This window comes from Mustela putorius, unplaced genomic scaffold (genome assembly GCF_011764305.1).
Source record: "Mustela putorius furo isolate JIRA1106 unplaced genomic scaffold, ASM1176430v1.1 tig00003909_pilon_pilon_pilon, whole genome shotgun sequence".
Classification (NCBI taxonomy): domain Eukaryota; kingdom Metazoa; phylum Chordata; class Mammalia; order Carnivora; family Mustelidae; genus Mustela; species Mustela putorius.
In genome coordinates this window covers 38,577,455-38,605,113 of record NW_025422057.1, presented here as the reverse complement: position 1 = coordinate 38,605,113, position 27,659 = coordinate 38,577,455, and the positions used below count along the sequence as shown (strand labels likewise).

The 27,659-nt window shown below is 47.4% G+C and overlaps 2 protein-coding genes and 1 long non-coding RNA gene across 8 annotated transcripts in view; 1 reads left to right on the top strand and 2 right to left on the bottom strand.

The window, feature by feature from the left end:
- Positions 1 to 6,438: 6,438 nt before the first annotated feature.
- On the bottom strand, positions 6,439 to 10,795 carry ZNF22 (zinc finger protein 22). Its single transcript, XM_045068464.1, has 2 exons — positions 10,696 to 10,795; positions 6,439 to 8,478 (listed from the first exon to the last, which is right to left on the bottom strand). The coding sequence occupies exon 2, from the start codon at positions 8,391 to 8,393 to the stop codon at positions 7,716 to 7,718; it is 678 nt and encodes a 225-aa protein (XP_044924399.1). The 5' UTR covers positions 8,394 to 8,478; positions 10,696 to 10,795; the 3' UTR covers positions 6,439 to 7,715.
- Positions 10,796 to 11,002: 207 nt separating this feature from the next.
- Positions 11,003 to 12,264, top strand: LOC101691480. Its single transcript, XR_199221.3, has 2 exons — positions 11,003 to 11,135; positions 11,900 to 12,264. It is a non-coding gene; the product is annotated as an uncharacterized LOC101691480 (long non-coding RNA).
- A 2,195-nt stretch (positions 12,265 to 14,459) lies between these two features.
- Positions 14,460 to 27,659, bottom strand: part of RASSF4 (Ras association domain family member 4) — a 31,193-nt gene continuing 17,993 nt past the window's right edge. For 5 of the 6 annotated variants that reach the window (XM_004749733.3, XM_004749731.3, XM_004749730.3 and 2 more), the window contains 8 exons: positions 25,479 to 25,621; positions 24,002 to 24,093; positions 22,943 to 23,100; positions 19,230 to 19,331; positions 18,908 to 18,959; positions 18,242 to 18,363; positions 17,286 to 17,383; positions 14,460 to 15,956 (listed from right to left, as the gene is read on the bottom strand). In XM_004749733.3, the coding sequence (XP_004749790.1) occupies positions 15,896 to 15,956; positions 17,286 to 17,383; positions 18,242 to 18,363; positions 18,908 to 18,959; positions 19,230 to 19,331; positions 22,943 to 23,100; positions 24,002 to 24,093; positions 25,479 to 25,621 (828 nt within the window). In that variant the 3' untranslated portion in view covers positions 14,460 to 15,895. The remainder of the gene's footprint in view (positions 15,957 to 17,285; positions 17,384 to 18,241; positions 18,364 to 18,907; positions 18,960 to 19,229; positions 19,332 to 22,942; positions 23,101 to 24,001; positions 24,094 to 25,478; positions 25,622 to 27,659) is intronic. The other variant, XM_045068463.1, reaches the window with a different exon arrangement.

Sequence of the window (27,659 nt, the reverse complement as noted above, 5' to 3'; positions counted from 1 at the left end):
GAGAAATGAATTGCCTAAGCGCACTTGGATATTCCACAGCAGAGCTGGATCTGGAACTCACAACTAATCACTCTAACTCAGAGGTGTTTCTGTTATACACACTACCTCTCACATTCAACACCCTTCTTCCCCCCACCTCACCCTAGGGGCACCCAACCACGAACACAAAGATGTTCCCACGTGGGCTCTATGATATCATCTGGACTTTGGGAAGTGGGAGAGAGAACAGCACCAGGAAAAGGATTAGAAGAGTCAGTACCAGATGAGATGATGAGTTTATGAGATACACTGCTACTTAGGACTTCTCGCCCACCAGGCGGAGGTGACAAAGCACCTAGGCATTGCTTTGGGACCTCCTCTCCTGTTTCCCCACTCTTCTAGTCGCTGTCCTGCTACAGGAATGTAATTGGCTTTACGTTTATATTTTAATTATAAGCATAATGCATGCACATGTGCAGAAGTTCAACCTCAGGAAAGCAAACTGCTCTCCCAGCTCTCAGGCTGTGGCGTCAGTCTCCACAACTGCATTCCATTCTCCCATGGGGTCTTGCCTTTGAACCTTCCTTTCAGTGGCCTGTGCTGCACAAGTTTTCATGGAGAATCCTTGAAAAGGGTGTTTCTGAGTAGAGGAGCAGATGAAAGCATGATGACTGAGGGGAGAATGGCAGATAAGGAAAGGGTGAAAACAAGCACATGCAGATCTTTCCAGGAGAGTGGAGGCAGATGGGAGCAGAGAAAGCAGCTGTGATTTGCTCAGCCAACACTTCAGATGAACTCTTTTCCTCTTCTACCAGAATAAGAAAGGGATTTACTTACCCCTCTGTGCCTTAGAAGTTACTTAATATTTAAGTTACTATAGAAATGGAATGCCATTCAGGTACTTTGGAAGCAATGTACTTAATTTTTTAAATTATGCTTGCATTCCCAAAGACATTTTACTAAATCCCAGCTGGCTGTAGAGACTGGTCCCAAGTTTTCAACATTTTGAGTATGGTATTTTAAAAGGAAAATACAAGTTGAATGTGGATCAACTACAGTCTGGTTTCCATTATATCTCCTTGGCTGCCATGCAGTGACAGTTCTATAAACTACAAGAATCCCAGTGTCCTAGAACAATGAAAACTTTGGTAACTGAGCACTTTCTATTTCCTTTCCCCATGTGGTGCCTTCATTGGGTGGAGATACTTCTGAACCTAGGGATTTAATCTGCTGATTTGCATCCGTGGTGACAATCTCCTCAAGAGCACTTACTAAACATGTTTCTGGGTCCTGTACAAAGCGAGACAAGCAGAACCCTGCAAATGACATCTGGTCCTTCTATAGCTCAAACAAAAAGCCATGAGGACATCATGAAAAATAAGCCCATCCCTGAACACTTGGGTTGTTTCCATATCTGAGAGCTTGTAAATAATACTTACCCTTGTCCCCTTTGTTCTGGAACACTTTACATGGCATACAGGCGTTAACCTGCATTATTAAACTATACAACTTTCAACATCAGAGAAAACAAGGGAGGAAAGAGGACTGGTATTTGTAATCCTGCCCCTCTGCTGGCTGGTCTCCTGTTCGCCTGTGAGGAGACCCAGCCAATAGAGGGCAGCAACAACATTTTGTTTTTTGCTCATTTCCAGAGTGAATGCTTTGTCTACAGCCAAGAGATTGATTAGACCTTAGGTCCCACTGAAATACTTTGCTACAGATGATCTCACAATGCTCTGAGCAGATAAGAGGGCAGCCCTTTGCCTCTCCCCAGACCACCATTCATTTTTATCAAGTCTTCAGGAAAAACCATAGGTCAAGACTTGTAAAATTGTCCTTGGAACAGCAGTGTTGAACACTAAGGTCTACATGTAAAACAGAACCTAGGTTTAGATTCCTTTGGTTCTCAAGGGGCAAATAAATTCAAATTTATGGGTGTCTACACAACTAAGATAGACCCAGGCATAAAGCCAAAAGAGATAGAGGCTGCATGTAGTAGAATCAACACTCATTCTGTCATTCTATTCTGGCAAATTTCCTCTCTCTTTGAGGTCAAGGGGGTTAGGACTGTTGCTTTTATTTTTGATAGCCATACAGATGCATTCATCTCACATGATCTAGGATGAGGTAACAAGATTTTTAAAAGAGACAACCAAAAGGCCATGGATCTTTTTGACCTGTTTGACCTTGAATAAGTTACTTGAACTCTCTTAGTCTGTTTCTTTATGGAGACAGTGGGAATAATATCTGTTGTGAACTGAACTGTGTCCCCCCAAAATTCATTATGTTGAAGCCCTTACCCCCAATGTGAATTTATTAGTAGACAGGGCTTTTAAGGAGGGAATTAAAGTTATGAAGTCATAAGGATGACACCCTAATACAATAAGACTACTATCTTTATAAGAGGAAGAGATATAGGGAGCATCCTTTTCTCTCTCTCTCTCTCTCTCTCTGTGCATACATAAGGGAGAGGCCACGCAAAACACAGTGAGAAGACGGCTGCCTGGAAGCAAGGAAGAGGAAAAACAGAAAACAACCCTGCCAGGATCTTGATCATGGAGTTCTAGCCTCCAAAATAGTGAGAAAATATCTACTGTTTAATATACCCAGTCTGGTATCTCATTATGGTAGCCCAAGCACGCTAATACAGTATCTGATGTTGGCACAGGATGGTGCAAATATTAATTTCCTTCTTAACTATCTTCCTGGCTTTGAAATAGATATTCAATTTCCTGTTATACTTGTTCACTCAGATACTACCACAAACATCCCAAGATCAGCATTTCTTAAAACAAATTCATCAACTTCTCCCTCAGGCCTCCTAGTTACCTAGGCTGGAAACCACTACTGTGTTTCTCTCTTGCTTGTACCTCAAATATGATGCATCTCCAGGCCTGTCCATTATGTCATCACAATATCTCTTACTTCTCTCCTCTTCAGCATTTGCCATTCCAGAACCCCACTTTAATTTCTTCCCACATGGACCATTCTGAGTCCTCTTAACTCTCAGTGACAGCAAGTGGTCTCTTTGCCCCACATCTCTGACTCAAATCATCTAAAAAACATTCTCTCCAAATTAGCAACTTAAAATCTCTTCCAAAACTTTCCAGACTTTCCAATTTTGGAGGGTGTGGTAATGCTGGGCCACAAAACCAATACTAAGAAAACGTGTGTGTGTGTGTGTGTGTTTTAAAGTCACAAAGTCCTTAAAATGCTGTAGATCTGGCTTTCAGGTGAAAAACACAATATTGGCTCATTTAAAAGTTGGAAATGACAGTTGTTTAAAATGACATAGACTCTGTGTATGTGTATTTTATAATTCAAAAAGCATAAGATAATTGGGTCATTAAAAAATAATCATCCAATTTAAGAGCAGGTGAGGCAAGTGGCCTTCCAGGTCCTGTCAGACCATGAGATTCTGATTCTTTAAAGGTCGATGCCATTTTACACATTTGTTCTTTCATTCATTCATTTATTCACTTGACAAGTCTAAGTGTGTTCCCTGTGCATGGCTAAAGAATAAACTATGCAATGAGTAATGATCTCCAAGAGAACAGAAAGATTGAAGAAGAGGGATAAGATGTCAGATGGGGGAAGAAAAGTTCTAGGTGGGACTCTCCAGCTAGGTAGATACGGTTGTTGACAGCCAGGCTAGAAACTCCCCAGAGCGAACTCCTTACGTCTTTCGTTAACCTTCTTTCTGTACTTCCCTCTTGGCTATTCTTCATTAAAACTTTGACTTGAATGACTACTATAAGCCAGGAGCTCACAGTCTAGTAGGATAGAGGAAGAATAAGAGATTGAAACATGGATCATTACAATTCAGTTTAAAGGAAGAGCATCTAGGGAAGATTCAAGGCTGACTTCTTAGAGGCCTCTCAGAGTAGGTAATGGTTGAAACAGGATAAACAGTTACAAAGCACTTTGGAGATGCTGTCACTCCGTGTGGAGCACGGAACGCAAGATGAGACTTCAGGCCCAAGGCAGGAAGTGAAGCTCTGTAGGTCCAATTAGCCAAGTGGTCTCTTCTGGGGGAGTTTTTCTTCTAGCAACATGGTTGTTGTTTCATGGGATGATTGTCTTCCAACCCATGCCCTAAAAACCTTTATGCAACTTATCTTAATAAACTGTTTGACTCCTAAGCTAAGTCTCTCCCAGAGGCCCATTCCAGCCCACATCTCTTGGATGAAACGGGATTGTCAATAAAGCAGCCACTTGCTGTTCCCTGAGCATTCTTCTGTGCTTTGAAGCTTCCACTCCATCATGTAGCTCTGCCTCTCCCCTCCCTGCTCACTCACCCTGTCACACACAGAGGTTTTACATCCTTAAAACTCTAGTCCACGTGTGACAAGCTGGAAAGGTTGTGACTTAAAATCTGGAATTTTAGTGTCTCTTGTAAAATTAGGAGCTGGTATGCCTGGGCCTGAATCTTTGCATGGCAACGAGTGGCTGAAATGGAGTCGGGTTGTCTTTCAAAGGAGCACATGCCCTGCAGTTCACAGCACGCATCTCTCTGGCTTAGCTGCCTGGCCTCCACAGCCTTTGGGTTTCCATTCCTTAACCTAATAAATGTCATCTCTTTTGTGATCTAAGAATTAGAGAACTAATAATGAGGACATGTGCAGCTATATAAGCAAAAAAGTAATGGGAAGAGTCAATGTCCCTCATTATTTAAAAGCAAAACTAATCATCCCTTTCACTGGTCATTTGTAATACTTGAAATACATTGTAATACTTGTATCTACAAGGACCAAGATGGGAGTAATACTTTTGTCACTGACAATTTTTGATTCCATGTAATAGCTTCTCTGTCTCTGGCAACCTAATAAGCTAATCAGAATTCTAAACAATGCCCCAGGCTCCACACTAAGCTCTCTACCTGCATTAGTTCATTTAATTTCCTCTACAACTCAACTACCCCTATCTTCTCCAATTTACCCAAGAGCAATTATTCAAATTGCCCATTCGTGAGGTAATTAAGATGTAAACCTAAGTAGGCTGACCCCAGGGTTGTCTTCCTCATTAAATCCTGCCCACCCTTACCAAGGAACAAGTACCCTATATCTGACGGAGACACAATTTTATGCAAGCACATTATACCCCCAGTGATGGGTTATAGCAGCAGTTCTCAAGTGGACCAGCCTATCAGCATCACCTAGGAACCTGTTAGAAAGGTAAATTATCTGGCTATAGACCAAACATGATCAATCAGCAATTCTGGGAACGGGCCCAGAAATGTGTTCAGAAGCCCTCAGGGTGATGCTGAGGCACCCTGAAATTGAGAACCAATGGGCAGAGGTCCAAAGTGCTTGCTCTCGTTTCTCTACTTGACTACTCATTTAACCAAGTTCCTTAAACTAAGGCCGCCTTGATCAGTTTTCTCTCTACATACTTATGAAATGACTGAGTGAATGTGGCAGGCAAAGATATTTAACAAAGCCCCTCACTCATTAGTGTAGGATGAATGAGATTTCAGCAATACATTAAAACAAAAACAAAAACAAAAACAAACCAAACATACAAACCAGAAACCTTGGAGCTCTTTTTCCTTCCCAAGTAAATCATCCAGAGATTGCCTAAGAAGCCTGTCAGTGGAATGAAAGGATTCAGTTTAGTAAACCTGAGCGATGCTGGAAATTTAGCGGAATACTGAGGGGCAGCATATTTTCAAAGGAGACTGTACTCAGAGGAAGTGCCTCTCAGATTCACATTCTCCTGTAACTCCATTTCCAGTAGCAGAACACATCTTTTAATTCTTTGACTTAAAACAGTTGTGGTATTTCCCTTGTTAATGTGCTCATTAAAGGGGATGAAGGCTGCTGCAGTGCATTAGTTACCGCAGAAGGCTACCATGTTACCTACTGGCTTCTAGTTTTAGGCCTCTGAAAAAGAAATGCATACCACAAACTGGGAATACATAAAAATCTGGAGTATTTGCTTTACTTTATAGAATACGGAAGTCATTCTGGGTTAAAAGTATACAATTATGAAATCTAACAATATACAGAGGTCTTTCTGTTGCAGGATGCTGTCAAAATTGGCAAATTCTTCAAGTGGTGTTGGTCCCAATCAGAAGTTACTCCAGACACAAAACTTCTATAAAACTGATGATAGATCCTCCAAATGGCCCTACAGCCAAGCCCCTGCTACAAAGTGACTCGCTTGTGATAAATAGGACACTTGGTAAGTGGTCAAAGATCAAGTCTTTCATAAAAGATAAATGCAATCACCTCATACTCACAAAACACTTTGTGGATATTCTTTTGGATGGAGCTGTTGTCAGCGAGACTATCTTCTATGACTTGCACTCAAATGCAAGGCCAGAAGGGAGGCAAATTTCAAGCTTGAGGAAATAAAAAAAATAGGCAAATCAAATGGTTCTTCCAAAAGCTATGATTTTAGGGGTTGTTTAAATCATTAAAACCATTTCCCAGAAGCAGAATAAACAGAGGATAGTAGTATGCAAAATATTCCATTTTGTTTTATTTTTATGGATAACTGTCATTAATACAGCAGGAACTGGTATGATTATAAAAGATACAAAAAAAAATCAGAAGAATGTTAGCATTCAATAGAAATTAAAACCTGAGCTGAAGGCTGATAAGAAAGTCTGACACTTGGCACTGTTCTGATGAAAGTAAAGAAACATGTATGCTAGACTCCATAAATAATTCATATTAACTCAGAGAAAGTTAGCTTACATTTCAAAATCTACACATGGAGCTACAAATGCACCAACACTTGAATTAAATGACTTTCGCTACCGGCTTAAACATTTGTTTAAGATAACCAGTGTTACCTAAAACTCTTAAAGGGGGAAAGCAGGGAAGTGTGTAAATTGTAGATTTCTAATTAACAAGTTGAGGTATGTTGGTATATGGTTTAATTATTCATTCATGTAGACCTAAAAGGCTAGCTCATAGCTCAGTTTGTCAGAGCATAAGAGAATGTCAAAAGGCAAAGGCATGGGGATGGATCAACATAAGTCCACCCCAACTTCTGGAAAACAAGAGACAGTCTAATATCACTTCAAAGAACCGTGCTTCTAAGAGTAGACTTACAGTCTAATTCAATTCTCACTTTGGCTTCTAGAATATCTCTAAGAATTTAGTGGAAAAGAGGGAAATTCAATTCCTTAATTAAGAACTATCCATTAGCAGAAGGGGAAACAAAATGAAACAAAAACAAAAAGCCAACAGAGGGATGGGCTTTGTTGATTAAAAATCTGTGAACATGAATACATGTTAATATATTGAGTCTTGAGTCATACTTACAAACCAGTGGTTAATATACTACAAAACTTTACAAACATAAAATCTCCTCATCGGTTGCAGAACTTCTGACCTAATGGGATTAACTTCTTCTCCCTTTTAACTACTCCTTCCACAGAAAGTCCTAAAGCTGAGGAGTCATCAGAATACCTATACTTTTACATGTGTCATCAAAACATGGTTGTTTTGTCAAAATGATGCAGGAAGCAATATCACATGAGGTCAAGGATCTTATATTCTCTTAAAACATAGTTTCAGTTTTTTGTACTCCAAGTTACATTAAAAAAAAAAAAAAAAAAAGATGAGAACAGTTGGACTCATAGTTTCTTTCAGCCCAATGTCATTACAATGTCTCCATGCTAGGAAAGGATATAGTATTTAAGAGCTCTATTACAAAATATCTCCAGTTCTAAAAGAGAGAGCTTTTATTTATTTATTTTAAAAGGCTGAAGCAGCATCCTTTCCTTAGCGGAGACCAGCCACTGACTTCCTACCTGTACCAGCTTTCCAGGATGACACTAAGTGAGTTTTTGATCTAATGTTTTTGCCCCGGGTTTTACGAGGTTTCTCTTCTTTATGCACCTTCATGTGCTGCCTAAGATGAGAACTCTGGCTGAAGCATTTGCCACATTCACTGCACTGGTAGGGCTTCTCCCCTGTGTGGGTTCTCTGATGCTGAATAAGGTGGGAACTCTGGCTGAAACATCGGCCACACTCATCACACTGATAGGGTTTTTCTCCAGTATGAATTCTCTGGTGCTGAATGAGATTTGAGCTCTGTTTAAACCTTTCTCCACACTCATCACATTTATAGGGCTTTTCCCCGGTATGGATCCGCCGATGCTGAATGAGGTTAGAGCTCTGAAAGAAACTTTTCCCACAATCGGCACATTTATGGGATTTCTTTCCAGTGTGAATCTTTTGATGTTGAAAAAGAGTTGAGCTCTGACTGAAACTCTTTTCACATTCAGTACATTTATAAGGTTTCTCATCCAGGCTTCTTCTCAGTCTACTCAAACTTGAGTCAAATCGAACAGTCATTCCCCATCTTTGCCGCTGCCGGCCTGTTTTGCGTGAGTTTTCATAGGCTTTTCCTTGGCTCGAGCTCCGAGAAATACTTCCCTTTGGTTTTCCTAACCGCATGGTGATGAGCCAAATATATTCTTAAGAGTCTGCTCTCTTCTTCTGAGCTGAAGTTTCACTTCCTAGAGCTACGTAGCTCAATTTTCTGTGTGAAAGAAAAAAATAAAAGCCAAAGCAGATCACTCTTTATTGTTGTTCTTCAACCTGAACACAATTATTCAATCTTCAACCTGCGGAAACTGCATCCCTGTGTAAATTAAAAATGTATCTGATGCATAGGAAAAATAAAAACAATTCTGGGGGGGGAATACTTGCAAAATAATTCTAATAATTCCCAGGGCTTCAATTTAATAAATATCCGCAAATTTTGACCAAATTTACCTATGGAGTTTTTGTCTGTTGGGACAGGATAGAAGTGATAAATGGGAAATAATAAATTTTTATTAGGCATTATTAAATGAGTATATAACTGAAGAATTAAAAGGTGGAGACACCATAATATTCTAAGAAGAATTAACTCTGAAAGATAATCAAAATTTGGGGATTAGAATATTATTAAATTTTAGTATTTACTTCCATGTTAAAATTCTACTTACTTACTGGTGACTACTTAAGGCATCCAAATTAGAAAGAGATGAAATATTATACTACTTTATTAAATTAATTTTGTTTATCCTTTCTTGTTTCACCATTCTACTGTCACAGCATGAATACGACTTGGCTCTAACTTTGTAGCATTGTTCTGAAAGTAGGAACTACCCTATAAGGAATGGCAAGTTTCCATGAGTCAATTCAGTAATACTGGATGAGAAAAATGTAAATGAAAAGATGTCTCATTGGTTTCTTTCCCCCCCCTTAGATTCTAATGGCCCAAGAAAGAGGACAATTCTTTGAAAATTTGAAATAAGTAAATTGTTTCTGGAGAAGAAAAAAATTCATAAGAATTTTTGCTGGAAAATAGAATGAAACTGAGTAGAAACAAAGGGTGGTGAGTAGAACACAAGAAAATGAGGGGAAGAAAATAAGTTTACATGCAAAAATAGAAGTTTTAAAATATTCAAATGCTGTGAAAATTCAAATAAAATAATTTCATTCATTTATTTATAAGGTTATTTAAAATAATGGCTATAAACATAAACAGGTGACAAAGTGGGATAAGATAGGTTGAAAAAGTAATAAAATGACTGAAACTGTTTTTCACATCTTGTGTCAGGAAAGACTTTAAAATGGGAATAATTACCCAGAGTCTTTGCATAAAAGTTTATAAAGCAAATAACTGAAAATACAAATGACATCATTGTTCTTGCCTTTCCTTCATCTTTTTATGTAATTCAGACTCCAGCCCTGGTAGTACTAAGGACTTTACTTGGATATTTAATAATTATCTCTGTTGTAATTACAGTTAAGTATCAGAAAGAGCAAACTGCATACAATACCTATCACCGAAGGAGCACCACTCATTAACTTTGGTCAATATTTGCAGAGTATCTATTACAGAGTCTTTCCCTATTTACAGAATATCTGTTTCAAGGAGACATTTGTTAGGTACCTAAGTGTTGAAGTTCAAAACACAGCTACCATGGGAAGCACACATGGAAAAAATTTAATTTTTTCATGCTATAGAAGTCAGATCTGATAGGAAACTCTGAGACTATGCAATCCACCTAGAACACTACAGTGAGGAAATCATACTGAGAGGTAGCCTGAGTGGTACGCAGACACTGTTCTATAACCTTTAACTCTCATAAGCAGCTTTATGCGATGCTTTCCATTTCACAGCTAAGTAAAGGCAGGCCGATTTCGGCCAGGTCCCCAACCGCTAGCAGCCTGATCCTAGAGCCAGTCCTCTTGGTGGCCGAACCGACGTCCAGCGCAGAGACCGGTGCTCGGCATAATTCCTCCGCAGGTGCGGATGTTACGGCAAACCTGAGCGATGGAGCTGCAGTCGTGCGAACGCGCATACCCGGAATGGACCTGCTTTCTCCTACATAAAACCGGGAGGACAACAAAGCTGCGACATCGTCGGGGTGTCAGAGGTGTAAAGGAGTCCGTGCCTGCGGCTCGCTCCTAACAGCCCTGTGCTACCTCAGCATCCGATCCAAGGATTTAGTCCTGAAAAGCGCCGGGCGACGGCCGTCGTGGGAACTGCCGCCCGCCCCACGGGCGCTCCGGTGCAGGCCTCCGCCCTCCCCAGGCCTCCGCCGGCCGCTCCTCGCAGGCCGGGCCCACCCAGCTCCCTCCGCCCTCGCCCCCGCCCGGCGCCGAGCCTTCCTAGCGGACCCGGGTCTGCACCGCCCGGCGGCTGCCAAGCGGCGCCCGAGCCGCCTCCGAGCACCGGGCCGCGCGGCCCCGGCCCACTCACCGCGCAGCGGGCCGCCCGCCGCCACCCTGCCTCGCTCGCTCGCTGGGCGCCCCTCGCGCCGCCGGAAGTGCGGGCCTTGCCGTCAGTGGGCGCAGCGCGGCCGCTCTAGGAACGTGGCGGGGGCGACCCTCTATGGTGCTGGGCCCACCGGAAAGAAGAAACCCTTTGCTTCCTCCTGTTTGTTTCCTTTTGCCGCGCCGAGGTCCTCCCCGAGGACCTGAGGAGCGCGAGACCTGTGGCCGGGTCCCTTTGTGTGCGCGCCGTGGCCTCCGGAGCCGGCTGACTGCAGCCCGGTCAGTGGGGGCTTTGGAAAGGCGGCACCGGCCGGACCAACCCCTAGACCTCGTTCTGCCCATAAGTTTTGAGCATTTACTAATTATTAAGTGTTACTCTTGGAGAGCCAAAACTGTTACTGATACGGTCCCCCGTGCTTTAAAAAGGTGGTTTGTTGTTGTTGTTTTTGTTGTTGTTGTTTTTTAACCAAGTAAATGTCAAGATTTTTTTTGTTTGTTTGCTTAATTCCAGTATAGTTAACTTACAGTGTTATGTTAGTTTCAGGTAAATTTTAAGATCTCAGTTGGCTTTCCTAAGCAACTCGTGAATGGGTAGCATCCCATCTAGGAAGTAGGGATGTTCCAAGGAGTTGTACAAAGTGAAAAGTTTTTATAGGAAGGAGGGTGGAACAAAGAGTTATTAGCGAAAGGAAAAAAAAAAAATGTTATATTTTGGTGGGGAGGGAAGGAAAAGCAGTTTTTGTCATGAGGATGAACTCAATAGTGCCCCTAAGGAAATTTCAAATGTTACAAGACCACATTCCTGGGATAGGTCGAAACTGTAACTAAGTCTTGGTTTCCCGTGGGCAGGGGCGGTGAGGGGCTGGGGCAAATGACTCCATTTTGTGCTTAACACCTTTAATTAACAACAAAAAAAGCCTCTGGAGGATGGGAATGATCATACTCTATAGATAAAGAAACTGGAGTCTTAGAGAAGTTTGCTCAAGTTCCCACAGCGTGTTAAGTGGAAGAGCAAGGATTGGGAGGGCTCTTGTTGGCACCAGAGTCTCCTGATTTTCGGCATAACCCCTCATTTCTCTTTAATAATGATCTCTCCTGGTTCTCCTCTCTTAAAAGCTCCTCCTCCTCCACCAGCCTGGCAGGGGCTAAGTCATCTAACCTCCTTTCTCTTTGCCCTCATTCCCCTGTAGAGCTGCTCCAGTCTGATGGCTTCCAATACCATCCGTTTACCTGAAGACTCCTGACTCGGTAACTCTAGTCTGACCCTGGGATGCAAACAGTGTTAAACTCCAGACCTATATATATCCAATTGTTTACTCAGCTGCCATTTGCATGTGTGCCGGACATCCTGAAGCTAACCTGCACCACAGAGGAATTGCTGACATTCACCCAACCTGTTCCTTCAACAGTCTTCTTCCCAACAATTGATAGCAACTCCTTTCTAGTTGCTCAGGCCAAAAGTCTGTCTTTGTGTCTTTTTTCACCCCAAATCCAAACCCACTCCAACTCTGAATTCTGGTGTCTCTGTCTTCAAATATATCCTGAACTGAACTGCTTTCAGCAGCTTCACTGCTATAACCTCCACCAAGCTGAGGCTTCTCTGAGAAACCACCCTACAGGGACCAGTGTGCCCTTGAGCCTAGTTGTATTTGAAGAGCTCGTTCTAAGAAGAAGGGTGTACACACATGATGTGGAAAAGCTCCGTTTTAGCAGGGAGCACTGCTGCATTTGGCAAGACCACAAGAGAGGCTGGTCACAAGTGCAGTAACAGCCCTGGTCCATCTCCCACAAAGGGACCCTGACAATGGCTCTGTCCACCAAGCCCGAGACTTTGCTTTCTGTTTCCTTTGGTTTCCCTGGGAAAGGAAACTTTGGGGATTCCCAATCCTGGGTTTGCAGAAAACACCTCTATTAAAAGCATGGCCAGGAGGGAGCAGAGCCCCACCCTGCATGCTGTGAGTCCAGGGGCAGGTCAACAGCTGGCTTTCTTCCAGGCAATCTCAGCTTGTGGGGCCAAAGTACAGCACGTGTACATGTGCTGTTTTTATACTTAGAACGGCTTGGCTCTGACTGCACTTCCTGCTTGATCATAGTTGAGGGACTGAGGCAGGGGGGCTGCTGCCCACCCAGGCACCTGGAAAGGATATCCCACTCCTTCTCCACAGCTGCAGGGTGCCTGCCTCCTGCCCATGGTGGCACACATTGTGCTTTGCTGGCTTCTCGGCAAATCACCTGGTCAGAAGGTTGATAAGCCTTGTGCTTTGTTTCCCTGGGACTAAAGGACCAGATGTATCCTGGGTGAACACATGGCTTTATTGTGACAGTGGGAAGGCCTTTAATCCATTTTCTGGTAAACATTCCTGCAGGTGGCATATAGTTATCACATGAGAAAAACAAGCTGTTTTTTTGGTTCCTTCTGATGATTTGTTCTGGGCAAACCACCCTGTTTTCCGTGAGTCCAGTCCTTCTTTTGCAATCCTGTTGATTTCATCCTGTGTTTATTATTTTCTCTGGTTCCTGAGACCTGACCTGGGAAGACAGTCCTGTTCTAGGAGAGGACAGTCACTCATAGGAATCTGTACTTTGGTTTTGGATACTTTTGTTGTCTGAGATACTAGTTAGTGAGGGAGCACATGAGAAATACCATAAGCTCTATGGAGAGAAGAAAAGAAAGTTCCCACATAAACCAGCAGGAAGCCACAGAGCTAGCAGAGAAAGTCTGAAGTGGTGGTGGCACAGTGAGCTGAGTTAGCAGATTTACAAATTGCCTTGAAAAACAAACACACTGTTGTTAAAAAGATTGGCTAACCCACCCCTCGGATGACTATAGAAGTGTGTATTTTTCCCTTTCCTGTGCAACTTGCTAGTGATTTTTCTTAGCTATGTTTTGATAATGTCTAGTTTAAAAGTGGTGCTTATCTAGGCAGGCCTTAAATAATATTGTAAAGATTGCAAAAAAAAAAAAAATCCTAAAATGAGAAAAACTATAAAACAAAACCAGCAAGTGCTTTTGGAGGGCCTCTGATGTCTTCCCATGTGCAGGGCCCTGTCCTGCTCCTAAGCCGGCGGTGTTTCTCAGGCTGGAAAGCCACCTATCCCAACCTGGGCTCAGCCTCCAGGCATCCTTCCGGGGACCTACACCAGCTCCATCGTCTGTTGGTCCCCTGACCCTCCTGGATATCCAGCCTGCTTCTCCAGTTGAGGATAACACCAAACACCTCGTACTGAGATGAACTGTGGCTCCGTCTTTGTCCCTCCTGAACTGAGCACGAGCCTGGCACAGTTACTCCTGAATAGTGGATTGGCAGTTGAACTAGACCTGAGCTTGTAACTATGGGTTGGGGAGTAGAACAGCCTGGAGAAGCCTGTTTGATTTGTTTTCTACCCTCCCTGAGGTACTGCTGCCGTCCCATCGGAGCCCCTGCCTGGAAGATTCCTATGGTCCTCCTGATGCTGAGATTCTGTGAATCAGGGTGATTCGATTGCTCACCCTCCAGGCTGCCCACAGACCCCCACCAGTGATTCTTCCTCTGTGCCCTTTGGCTGCCTTTGTCCTCAGGCCCCACACTAGTCCTCGGGCTATGCACTGAAATGAATGAGTCACGTTGGGGTCCAGAGCACCAGGCTGTGGCTCAGTTTTGGCTCTTTTGCCAAATTTGGCCACACATACTATAGGATCAAAGTTTCAGAGGTTAGATCTGGGAGTCAAGGTAGACACATAACTCAGAAAGAAGGCTTGGTCCGAATTCCTTCAGTTCAATAGAGCGCACCTTTATTGAGCACCTAGGAAACTAGGAAAGGAAGGGAGAGCAGAGATGACAGATACGGCAGGCCGTCTCCCTAGGGCACTTCCGCGTGTCTCCATGATGATGGAGCTAGGCCGGGGATGTCCTGGCAGGAAGCTCACCTGGAACTGTGAGTTTACACAGCGCAGCTGCTCCCAGGCTCGGCTCTTTCCGGGTGCCAGGAAGGAGCCAGTACATGGAGCAGAGCTGGACTGTCTCTTTTATTTGGAAGACTTTATAGTTTTTTCCTTTAAATCCACTATCCACAGGCCCCAGTGGGAAAAGAATATGGTCTTTAACTTGCTCTGTTTGGACAAACACTTCACATGACCAATGTAAACTGTTGCATAGTTAGTTTTGCAAAGGCCTTCCAGTTCATTCCAGAAATTCTCCCTCAAATGACAAATCCAAATTGTTCTGGCCCCAGGGAATTCAAAGCCCTTTCTCCTCAAATAGACATTGCTTCTCATTGTGCCCCTTTGATGGGAAGTGTAGAGATTGAAGGAATAAGCCCAGAAAGGACAGGAGGCACACAGGCATCCACAGAACAGCAGTGATGGGGACTGAGCATTGCCTTCCTGAGCCACTGCCTGAGCCCTGGACCCTGCTGCGCAAGGGCTGGCATCCTTCCAGTGCCATGGGGGCCACCTCCTTTATGGGATCAAAGCACCTTGTTTCCTGCAGCAAGTTCCTTATAAGAATTCTTCTGGTCCCAACAAGAAGTTAGAAGCCAGTACTTCCGAGAGAGGATGGGATGCTCATGGTCTTGTCTGGGGTCTGAGCTCTGCTGCCAGTATGCTAGGCTGTGCAATGCTCAGAGGGTGGCATCGATGTCTTGGAGGCCAGGATTGCCACAGGGAAGTGAAGGTCAGAAGCAGGGCACATCCCCTATCTTCTGGCAGCCCCTGATTTTCTCAGTAGAGCCTTGAGCAGCAGCATGAGGTGAAAGCAGACAGGATCTCATGGTTCACGTGGATGAAGAGGTCAGGGGCTTGTGGCCAGGCAGAAACTCTGGGCCTAGGCACTGGGAAAACAGAGAGAGCACACACCCCACAGGCTCGATCACATACCACTCTCCTGAGCAAGAGAGGGGTGGCAGGAACAGGACTGGCCATGTCATCCAGCCACATCATGTGACCAGTTACCCAGCTTCAGGGCTGCATACTGCCCAGGCAAGCCTTAGACATAGACTGCACCGAGCAAAGTCGTGGCTCCTCAGGCCTGGCTCTGGGCCCCGTGAGTGCTCAGCTTGGAGCCAAGAGCCAGGGACATGGGACGCATGGCACTCAGGCAGAAAGACGCGTAGAAGTGCGGGGGCTGAAATTCCTCAGTCAGGGCCTGGCCACCCGCATGCAGGGGCACTGGCTGTGGGGGGCTTCAGATGAGGCCGTTGCTAGCTGGCTACTTGGCCTCCACCAGCTGCTCCAGGCGCTGCAGCATCGTCAGACGCAGGGCTTGGAACCTGGAGGGAGACACAGCCAAGAGGACTCACCAACACAGGAGGACCCAAGGAGAGGGGGACAGAGCAAGGGGGCGCACAGATAGCTGGGCCAGTAGACCTAAGGCTGCTCAGCGGCCACCATCTCTCCTCCGCTGAGGCCAGGGAAGAAGAGCCAGGCCACACCCTGCCAAACCAGCGGCTTAGAGGAGCAGGCACATGGGGCTGCAGATGCTGGCAAGCTTCAAATGCAGAATGTGCTGTTTCTATTCCAGAGATTCTCCACTATAGGACAGAGCGTGCTGGAGGGGACAGGGTGGCAGAGTGGGGATCAGGAAACCTGCATTCAGGCCCAGTCTCGTCAGTGACCTGTGCTCCAACCTTCTGCACCTCAGGCCTCGGTTTCTTCTCTGTCCTCTGACTACACTATCCAGGTGACCCCCATGTCCCCTTCTAGCTCCCAGACTTACAGCAGACTGCATGGTGGACTGTCCCCTCTGACCGGGTGTCTCTGCTGTCCTCCTGAAAGGGGCCTCACTACACAGATGGAAAGCTGGGGTAGGGGGTTGGGGGAAGGGCTGAGGCATTCCAAAACTCATTCAGCCAGACACCGGAATCCAAACCAGTCCCCCAACTGCAGGTCCTCTCACCATGAGCAGACTGCCTCCTTCCCTTCCTAAGGAGGACCCCGCACCTGGCCCCGGCTGAGTGGCCCACATGTTCCCCACCCCCACCCCATCTTTCACTCTACAGAGGAACAGACCAATCGTTGGCAGATGCAACTTGGCTAGCCTCAAGCAGCCAGGCCTTGATGTAGCTTCCCCAGGAGCCCGCAGGTGACACCTGCTCACCTTTCCATTGAACAGGTCCCCTGCACCTGAAAACACCAGCTGGTACAGAGGGTTCTAGCGGTCACCACTCTTTGGCAGGCTCAGAATTCTCACTAGCGGGAAAGGCCCAGACCTGGCGGAATATGCCCCGAGCAGACCTTCTCCTCGGTCACTCCTCCAGGGCTGTGTCTCCTGTAGAGCTCATGACCCTGGTCCAGCGCCCACCCCTGCTCCTGCCTGATTCTCCCGAGCTATTTCAACAGCGGCGCCCCTCTGGAGCTGGCGAGGTGCTGAAGCCAGAGGGGCGGTTTGGCTTGCCTCCTGTCCTTTCCGTAGGCTATCACCCCAGCTTGCCCTCACTACAGAGCAGGGGGCCAGCGGGCGGTGCCGGGCAGCCAGGGTGGGCAGGCCTCCCTGATTCTGGCCAGCGCCATGCCCTGGAGGAGAGAGCTCGCCCGGCCCCAGCCTGGGGGCTCTGCCCTGCACACTTTGACCCACGACTGGCTCTTTATGTGCTGCTTACTTCATGGTCAGTTTGATTATTTCTCTTTCCTCCTCTTCTTTTAATTTTTCAACAAAACTGTCCAGCACCGGCATTTCAAATTTAATGTACTGAGCGACCTAGAAAATCCAAGAACATTTTAATGTGCTTTAAATTAGAAGCCAAAAATGTGTTTTCTTTTCCTCAGGGTCTCCACAGCTGCTGATTTAGCCCTGTCTTCTAGCCCGGGAAGGGGCTACCCGTCTCCCCACTCACCCCCAGCACTCAGTCTGTACTAGGACGGAGAACAGAGAGGCCCATGCTCACTGCACAGCCTATTATCCTTGGGAGGAAAGATGAAGCTGGATATTGGGAAAAGTATTCAACAGAGAGTAGAACCACACTGGGGGTTCTCCAGAGCGGGGGAGCGGAGCACTGGAAACGTCCCCATTTCTAACCATGGAACAAAGCTGTGCTAGTCTGTGAGTGGTCCAAGGGATACAGGGCCACTGACCTTCACCTTGGCCCAAACCCTGTAGGCCTTTTCTGTGCAAGGGAGCTCAGCAGCATGCTCTTTCCTAGACCAGGATGCAGGCTGCAGTGGGCCTTAGGCACCTGTCTCCCTTCCATAGGCCCCGGGTACTTATAGGCCCCTAATAAGGAGTCCCTGTGAGAGTCTTTAGTGTAAGGACAACTAAATACACTCTAACAAAGGAAAAGTTTCTGCCTGCCTGAGAGGGAAAGCTCAGGCATTGGTTTTTGAGGACTCAACTTCCTTTTTCCCCTAAGCCAGCGGATGGAGTTGGTGGGCACTGACAGGAGGAGGGAAGGCTGGAGCCATCACTGTGCTGGGCTCGGGGTCCTTTGGGACAGCTGGGTGAGATGTCACTGCAGAGGGCTCTGGCCAAGCACATCTTCAGAGCCTTTGGGAGACCCCCATGCTGTCATGCGGCCCCTCCCTGAGGAACAGGTCTCCCTGAACCTCAGCCCTGACTCACATCGTGGGGAACTTCCTCGCCCAGGTCGGCTTCCATCAGGAATATCCTGGCGATCTTCTCACAGGGCCCATGCAGGATTCTGGAAATCAGTGGATACTCACAGTCTTTTAATTTTGTTCTCTCTGAAAAAGAAGGTCATTTATAAAATTCCTGGGGCATTAGGATTGCCCCCTCTTTGTTCTGGGGTGGGAATGTGGTAGAAAAATGGTGGTCCAAGGGGCTGGGAACTTTTTCCAGACCTTGAAGAGAAGGTTGCCCTGAATGTTGTGTGATTGTGGCATTCAGCAAAGACAGGTCAGAACAGGAGCCCAGGGAGTAGAAGAGAGGAGAGTGTGGACACAGGGAGGCCAGGCTGCTCAGTTACCATGGAGCAGAACCCTGCACAGAGGGACATGTGCATCCTGCAACCGTTCTCAGGGGGCGAGGGATTTCAGTTCCAGCTCACAGTCCCTGATGTGTCCCCCAACACCTACCAACTGAATGAGATCAAAGACAATGGCTTCCCTTGTGTTTTTGGCAGGATTCTGTAAGGGGCAGAAAGTGTGCCTGGTTTGGGGGCTGGCGGAGCATTCACAGTGGCCGTGAGAGAAGGAGCATGGTCAGTGAGCTTGCCACATGGACAGAGACTTTGGTGTTTATGATATGGAAGCACAGGCAGACACTTACCCCCAGACTCATGAACAATGTAGAGTGCAAACTCACTGGGACCATTTTCCACCTGTGTAGGCAAGAACAGGAAGTCAGGGCTTTAGGAGACAAGACAGGAAGGGATCCCTGGCAGGAACCAGACCCCCAGTGCCACATGCACAAGTCCCCAAGGATCCTCCCCTCTTTCTCTGCATAAGATCCCAGAGATGCCGTGTCAGCAGAGGAAATGTTGCTAGACCTTCTACCCCAGGAAGCTTCCCCAGCCTTTGCTAGCTCCCCCAACAAGACAGCAAGTCACCAGCCTCCCAGGGCAAGGCCTCCTGCTCATAGCCAGACTTACTCGGAACTTGTTCAGCAGCAAGGTGAGCACATGCACGGTTGTCATGGTGCTGTTGACCCTCACATTGGTCACGGACCCATAAGCAGGAGTAAACACTGAGGTCTGCAGAGGGAGGAGGGCCATTCAGGGCAGGGCCAGAGGGACACAGAGCTGACATCACAGAGGATCTGGGCACACTGTCCAGTGTGGTCTGAGGCCACAGGTGAACCCAGGCTCTGGAAGCACCTGTGCCTGTCCAGGACAAATCCACACACAGTTGTGCCCATATCTGATGCACTTGGGGAAGCCGTAGCAACTCTTGTCTTACAGAGGCCTGTAAGAGGGATGCCTCCAAAGCTATGAGGGCCAACTCTTTGACCTTAGCAGCCATTCCCATGGAAGTACTTCCCAGTCTCCTTCTCACTCTTTCTTTGGCTCATATTGCCAAGTGTCTGTTGATTCTAAGACTGAAAGTTCTGGAATCTATCCACTCCTCCCCATTCTCCCAGCAGTAGAGGTTCTCGGTTCACACTGCATCAACATCCCACCTCTCCCCTTTCAATCTCAGCACTTTCCACCCATTCTCCATGCTGCTACCCCAAGGAACAACATTTTAAAAACCTTGCAACTCCAAATATGTTCTGGACCAGCTGCATTAGCACAGTCTTGGCTCCCAGCCCCAGACTCCTGAACCAGAATCTGCATTTTGAGAAAACCCAGTGATACTCTCCGTACAGTGCGATTTGAGAAGCACTATCTTGTGGCATAGTTCTAGTTAGAAGTATCTGAAGGCGTCCCATAGCCTAAACAATACCCTTGCTTCCTCCTCTCACTGTTCACACACATGATACGATGATTCTCTCCCTCGTGCTTTGTGGTCCAGCCACACAAACTCTTCAAGGTTTGGGGGTCCCATTATAGTCCTGCAGGTACTTTGCCTTTCCATGTGAGACGCCATATATACAGGCAACCAGAGCACCGTCTGAGGCTTAATAAGTCCTCAGGGAGCACGAGTCAAGTTATAGACCTGCCAAGCATTTCACCTAAAACCTTTGATTTAATCCTTACAACAGTTTTTTGAAGTACCTGTCATTACTCCTTTTAAGAAAGGACACAGAATCTTGGAGAGGTCAAGTCGCTTAGTCATGGTCCTCCATCTAGAAAGGGCAGAGCCATTGGAAGCCCCATGCTTTACCCCTGTGGCACTGGGGCCTCCCTGTGAATCTCACTTCCCCGAGGTGAGCTCTTCCTCACTTTCCAAAACCAAATTCAAATCTATACATTCCTCCTCTATGGTCCTAGCTCTGCTTTCCCGGGGATGTAACTAGGGCTCAGGGATAAGAATGACTTGTTCAGTGTCCCCAAGTACCAGAGTCAGACTCAAATCCAGACCTGCTTCCTCCATAGCTGACATGCAGGGTGACTCTGTGTTACATAGAAAGCCAGACTAGGCTTTCAGTTTCCAAGAAATATGGAATAGAGGAGTCAAGCTATTTCAAGAAGAAAGGTCTTGTCAACTAGACATTATTAGGAATAGAGGAGTCAAGCTATTTCAAGAAGAAAGGTCTTGTCAACTAGACATTATTAGTGTTTCTTCTGCCTGGAGCCTTTTCTCAAGATGATACTGACCAGCTCCAAGTAGAAACAAAGGTCCCCGCTACTTTGCCATCTCTAAGCACAATGGTTTCTCTCCGATAGAACACATTAGAATCTAACAGCCCAGGACAAAGCAATGGGACAGGTACCAAGTTTTACTGAGTCTGGAAAGCATGCCAACACTACTGTGAATCAGAATACTTTTGGAAAATGATTGAGTGAGGTAACTGTGCAATTCTAAGAAATAAAATCCAGAATAACAACCTCAGGAAGTTAATTCTAGGTAATTATTTTTTACTTGTTGCCTGTGATTCAAGTACACACTGTTACCTGATTTCCCAGGACACTGATTCCGAATGGATTGAAAGGAAGAGAGAGAAGGAGCCCCTTACCCAGCCCAGAGATGGGAACCAGCTGTCCAACACACCTAAGATACTAGTTTGCCTGGAAAAATGAACCTACCTTCTGTCAGTAAATCTGTTACTGGGAGAAAGAGCCACACGGACTGGAGTACAGGCTAGCGTGTTGAGTGTCGAGCTGGCTGAGGAGCCCTTCTTGCTATCATGGCTCCCACGGACATGAAAGAATGTGACAAAAGCCCTCATTGTTCATTTCTGTTCATTTCAAAGGCTACAGAATCCTCAGACATCACCATGTCTCTGGGACTTTTGCAATGACAACAAAAGGTGGAATGATCTTAGAGAGGAATGATTCCCTTAGAAGAGGGGATGAATGTGCTGGAGATAAACCCCCTATATTTGTTACCTTGAGCTGTGGATCAAAAGCTTTCTTTTTTAGGATCCTAGAACTACGAAGAGGCTAACCTCATGCAAATATTCTTTTAAATTTTTTTAATAATTCCTCAAAACTGCCTATACAGAGCTAGTATACTTACTGGACACTTCACAGACTAAACCCGTTCGGAACAAGATTTAAGGAATATATAGGTCAGATTGTGGGTCCTTTGGCTAATCTAAATCATTCTTAATCTCTGCTTCATTTCAACCCTGCACCCTTTAGGGAAACTACTCTCAAATGGTCCTGGGTTTCCCTGCACTTAGCAAAGATGATGTAGTGTCACCCATGAACACACATTGCAAACCCAGACCAGAGTGGGGGTAGGGGTGGTCCTCTTAGTAAGGCAGAATCCCTTCTGCTTGCCTTGTTGGATCCTTCACCCCAAAGTCCAGGGTGCCCCCAGAGCACTTGAATGGCTCCTGGCAGACCTAACCTGGGTAACTGTTCTTCAGGTCTGACCCTGGGAGCTGCGTTTGCCAGCACCCTCCCCCTCCCGTGAGTCATCGCCTATCAAGACAGGCAGCTGCTTCAACTGGAAACCTCTGCTTCCATTTCCTAGCGCTGCAGGATGTGGCCCAGTTACAGGACGCTCCCTCCAGGGCCTCACCCAGACTGCCACTCATGCCATTGATAGAAACAATCAACTTCTCCTTTTACAGTTGGATTTGTTTAGGGACTGATGTCATCTGGGGAAGGAGATCTTTTCCTCAGGTCAGTACAATGCATGCTTGGACAAAAGGCTAAGTGCTGGGAACCAGGAGCAGTGTGGGTTCTCTGGGGCCCAGAAACACGTGCCCCTGGGCACACCTCAATCTAGAACTTACTTGACCCAGGGAGAAGGTCAGCAGCACATCACGTTCCCGTGAGACTCTCAATCGAGCTTGGGTGGAAATCTCAGAGAAAACTGTCTAGTTAGACATAAACTTGGCATTACTTTCCAAAAATCCACACACCTTGGGAAAATGGATTGACAGTAAGTATGTGGTAAAAGCAAAAACAAAAACAAAAACAAAAGTAAAAGTAAAAGCAAAATACAAAAGCCCCCAAAACAGGCTTTGGGGTGACCAGTTGGAATGTGTTCATTCGTTCTTTCTTCCTAGCTTCCTTCTCTCTCTCTCTCTCTTTCTTTCTTTTGACTGTTATTTTGATGTCATTTTGGGCAAGCTATTTCTCCTCCCAAGCCCATTTATTGGTGAGGACGCAGCTGTGACCACACCAGCACACAGAGTCTGACAAGACTCTGGTGGGGCCTGGCCTTCCAAAGGCCCAGCAGTGCCTGGGGCTGCCTCCCTGGGGCCTCAGCTTCACAGCCCAGGGGAGAGGTTGGGCAGAAACATCACCTTGTGGTTATAAAAGTGCCCATTGATGGAGAAGCGATGTCGCCGGATCCTCTGGGCCTCACCAGGTGCACGGGCCCGGGGCCGCCTCTGGATCACGCAGGCTGCGTCACTCTTGGTCCGCATCAGCTGGGGGGTCTCCTCGTCCTCCTCCAGGGGCTCTGTAGTGAGGAACCGGTGAGAAGGTCAGTCCGGGGTGGAGCACAGGGGCCCGAGAACTGCAGAGCTGTAGCGGTCCCGCGGCAGGTGGGGCTTGGTTCCCTGGAGCTCTGTGGTGACGCCATGCTACAGTGGAGGGTAACATCACTGCTATTTTCATGACAGTGCTTGGGGAATGCCCACCTTGTAAATAGGATCACCCCCAGATAGGATCACCTGTGTCGCCATGGCCTTGGCCTCCATCTCTGGGCGCCCAGGGCAGGTCTTGGGCAACACCACACCGTCCTCTGAGCCCTCACTGAGTGTGAGGGGAGGACACAAAGAGGACGGATGAGCAGCCTGGATTCCAGAGTGTGAGGGAGACATGTCCCAGAGGCCCTGCCTGCTGCTGCTGTTCTCTCCTTTCCAAAACGCAGGGGACTCGGGCAAATTACATCACAGTCACCTCTGCCAGCCTCTTTTCTGTAAGTGGGGAGGTGAGGAGAAGGCCTTGGACTGAGACAGTTATTTAGCAAGTGAGGAGGTATTAGCAACGATTTGGCAAGATAAATAAAGCCTTTCTGTGCTCCTGGCAGCTGGTCTTCCTTTTTACGTTTTACTTTTTTTTTTTTTTTTTTTTTTTAAGAGTTGCGGGAGAGAAGGGAGAAGGGGCAGAGGGAGAGGGAGAGACAAAGAATCCCTAACTGGCAACATGGCCAGAGAGGAGCCCAACTCGGGGCTCAGGCTCACAGCCCTGAGATGACGACCCAAGCCAACATCAAGCATTGGACACTTTAACCCACTGAGCGGGCCAGGTGCCCCAACACAAAGATGTTCTTCAGAGATGATGGCCATGAGCCAAGACCCTCCTCTTCTATCCTAGTGAGCAAGAGGGGCTCCCAGGTAGCCCGAGGCCCCGCTTACCTGAGCTATCTCTGGAACTCTCGGCCCCGTGTGCAGTCTGAGCACTTGGCTCCTGGGCAGGGACCCTGCCGTCCTGAAGAAGTGGATCCTTTCTGAAAAGACAGTCAAGGTGCTCAGAGAGCTTCTGAGAGAGAAAAGAAGCCCAAGTCACAGAGAAGAGGCCTCCTGCCTCTGTGGACGGGACACAGGCAGAGGCAAGGCCAGCCGAGGTAAGGCTCTACTTCACACCAAGTTAATGTAAGATAGTAAAAGAAAAGCAAAGACTTGCCATGGTATCTGCTGGAAGGAGAGGGAGTATGTCCTGCAGACCTGAGTGGCCTTGTCCCTGCTACACAGACACAGGGACTAGCTGTGTGCCCATGGACTCCTGGGCACCCCACTGAGGGAGATGGTGTCTGTGGCCAAGTGTTGAGTGGGCTCTCTGGGCTTCCCTCAGGCCTGAAGGAGAGTCAGGTGGGGGAAGCTTGAGGGGCCAATCTCTGAGCCTCTGGGCCGGGCAGAGTCCAAGCCAAGGAAGCTGGTGCCTTGCTGGAGAAGGGGATGTGTGTGATGAGAAGTAGCCTCACAGCTACTTCCTCACAGCATGAGGGAGCCATGGAGGATCAGGCAAAGAGCAGAACCCAGGCCAAGAGGCCTCTGAGGGGGGTCCTGTCTGTTCCCATGGCTGCTTTTGCCCTGGGGGGTGGGACTCACGAGTCATACTTGTCGCCTTTCTACGAAGCCCATCCAAACATTATACTCTAAGTCTGTATGGGGTGTCAAGGTGCTAAGTGCCCTCAGAACAGCAACTTCGCTTGAATTTCTGAAAGGGAAATGGTTTTGAATTTTTGCCTCTTGGAAGGATTCATTACATGCAGAAGCGAGCAAAACTCAGCAACTAACTGCCCTTTATTGGGTTGCGGGGGGGAGGCAGAGAGAGGGGGCAGATGTTCATTAAGTGGTAAGGTAGGAAACAGTTTCATCATGACTGAAACATATTTCTGATGTTAAAATAAACCTGATGTTAATCTCTAATAAATTTATAAAAACAAATTCTGATACTAAAATGAAAGTAGAGCCATAAGAGGTTAAATTTGTGTGAATTTTTAAGGTAGAACTGGAGATGCTAAGAAGTGTGTTTTGCCCAGGATGTTGGAAGCCCCTGCCCACGCATAGCTCCTCTCCTTGCAGATAAGGCAGCTCCTGTGAATGTATGAGGAAACACAGCTGGAGGCGATGGGAGTCTGGAAAATTCTCCAAGAGCAAGATGGCTTGGTCATTATCTAGAAAGACCACTATCGGCAGGTGAGGCCGCAGGCTCAGGCAATCACAGGGTGACAAGGATAAGGCTGGCTTGTGTTCTCCGGTGCTCCATTTGGGAGCAGGGCTTTGCCCTGAGACAGAGGACACCACCCCGCAGACAGCCCAAACGGTACGCTTGGGTTGAACCGGTGTCAAGGAGGACACCCAGCCCTGCCTCCACCATCTGAACACTCACAGGGGGCAGCTGGGCTGTCCGGGTGTCCAAGAGGCTGAGGAGAGGTGCACGCGCTCCCTGTCGTCCTGTATCTGGAGCCGGATAGGCCGCCTCAGGCCCCAGGCAATGTTGAGAAGCCCCTCGATGATCAGAGCACCTTCTTCCTGTGGGAAGCCCACACAGGTTAGTCTCTTTTCCCAGAGCAGCCCTCCACAGGGGTCACTGCTCACCCTCCCTGAGCCCCCTGAAGGCCCGCCCCCCCCCCCCCGTGGGCTTCCCTGAACCTTCTTGCCACAAACACAGCTCTCCTCCTTGGGATCCCATCCTCCCCTGGGGGAAGGCACACAAGCCTCTATGTGCTCCAGGGTGTGAGGCTATGGGCTGACCAGAGGAAGCCTGAGGCGTGTCCTTCCACCGCTCTGTTCACATCTGATCAGGGGCATGGCCTGGGACGGAGCAGCTGAGTCAGGCGTCCCACAGGAACCCAGCTGCTATCCAGCAAGCACGTCCACACGGGTGAGGAAACACGTTCCAGAGAAGCATGACCACGTTGACCCTGGTGCCGTGTAGGGGTGCCTTCCCATCCCCCTCCCCCAGTGCACCTGGGGAAGCGGCCCCGATGGTCACCAAGTCCTACCGAGAATGTGCTGCAGGCCCTGGATTCCATGCCCACCAGAGCAGGGGTGACTGCTCCTCGGAGCTGTGTCTCAGTCTCGCGCTTCTGCCCACGCTGCTCTCAACTGCCCCAGGGACCACTCGAGTGGGCTGGGCCCACCCTGATTTCTGAGCTGCCTCCTTTCCTGATGGCCAGTCTTGCTTTTCTCACAACCTGCCCATTGCCAGCCTCCACGTTCCACTACTGGCATGAGCACTCAGAATAGCTACAACAGCTCCCATTCTCTGTCCCCAGCTAGCCTTGATTTCCCAAGGTCTGCGGATGGCACAGCTACTGCCCTCCTGCTGAGCCCCAAGGTCCTAATTGACAGAACCCTCCAGAGGCATCCTCAGCCAGTTTCCCCTCCCAACCCTCAGGTCTCTGCTTCTGTTTCTGACTTCTTTCAGGCTCCTATCCACGAGTGACCACCTCTAGGCTCTCTGCGCCCAGCCGAACTCCCCCACATGTGTGCCTGGCCAGGCTGCCTTCAGGGCATCTTCCTAATATCTTCTCAGCCCCCCTTCCCCCAGAGCTGTGATCCCCCCAGCTACCTGCTCCTGAGCTGCTTTGAAACTAGCCATTTCACAATGAATGTTACCTTTTTTTTTTTTTTTTTTTTTTTATTGCTGGTTGTTATACTCCCACTGCTATCTTAAACACCACTTTAGAGTCACAAATTTTCTTTCTCCATATTGGCATTGAAAGCCTTGTGAGAATAAAAAACCTTGTAGAAATGCCTTCTTTTCCCCGGAAGGGCTTACAGAGGTGTCCTGCAGGGTCAATTTCATGGTAAGTTAGTAACCACTTAAAGCACCCTGTTATCCACAGAGAAAATAGTTCCACTCTGTTCAAGGTTATCAAAAATACACATTGCTTTCTTGAATGACCTTGCACTGTTTGCTAAAATAGAAAACAACAATAAAAGCAGAGGACTTTTTGATAACCACTGATGTTAACACAGTCGCAGACAGGTAACTAACGCTCCCTAAGAAGAAAAGACTGGGTTGATTTGCTGGAGTTAAAGGGGGCAGTAAGCAACCCCAAAGTGGGTTTCCGTTCCTTGTTTTCTGTCTTGGCCTCAGATGCCTCTTTCAGAGGTCAACACACCCCCTCCCCCAACACAGCTCAGCAAGTTCATTCACAGAGCCCCACTGCCTGCTGGTCCCATGTCCGACCCCATGTGTGAAGGAGATCCAGCAGTCTTGGTCCTGGGTCTGAGAGTCAGGAGATCATTTAGAGCTCCAAGGGGCAGGAGAAGACAGCACCACTGGGCCATTGGCAGTGGGGCTGGATACGCTGGGCTGGGCCTTCAAACATGCCACAGGACGGCTCTGGAGAGTGCAATGAAGGAGGCAGGAGGAGTTGTTCTGGAGCTGGGAGCCAGGAGCGGAAGCAGAGCTGCTGTCTTCAAGGTCAGGGATCAGCTATGTTGCGGTCTGCTGGCCTGATGTGACTCGGGCCCTGTGTCCCTGCACGGACAGAGTGTGTGTCCCCAAGCTGCCCCCCGACCACTGTTCCACTGTCCTTCTGCCTGGCCCCATTGGAAT

Excerpts from the sequence above, each read along its gene's own strand:
- ZNF22 (XM_045068464.1), bottom strand. The coding sequence starts at position 8,393 with ATGCGGTTAGGAAAACCAAAGGGAAGTATTTCTCGGAGCTCGAGCCAA.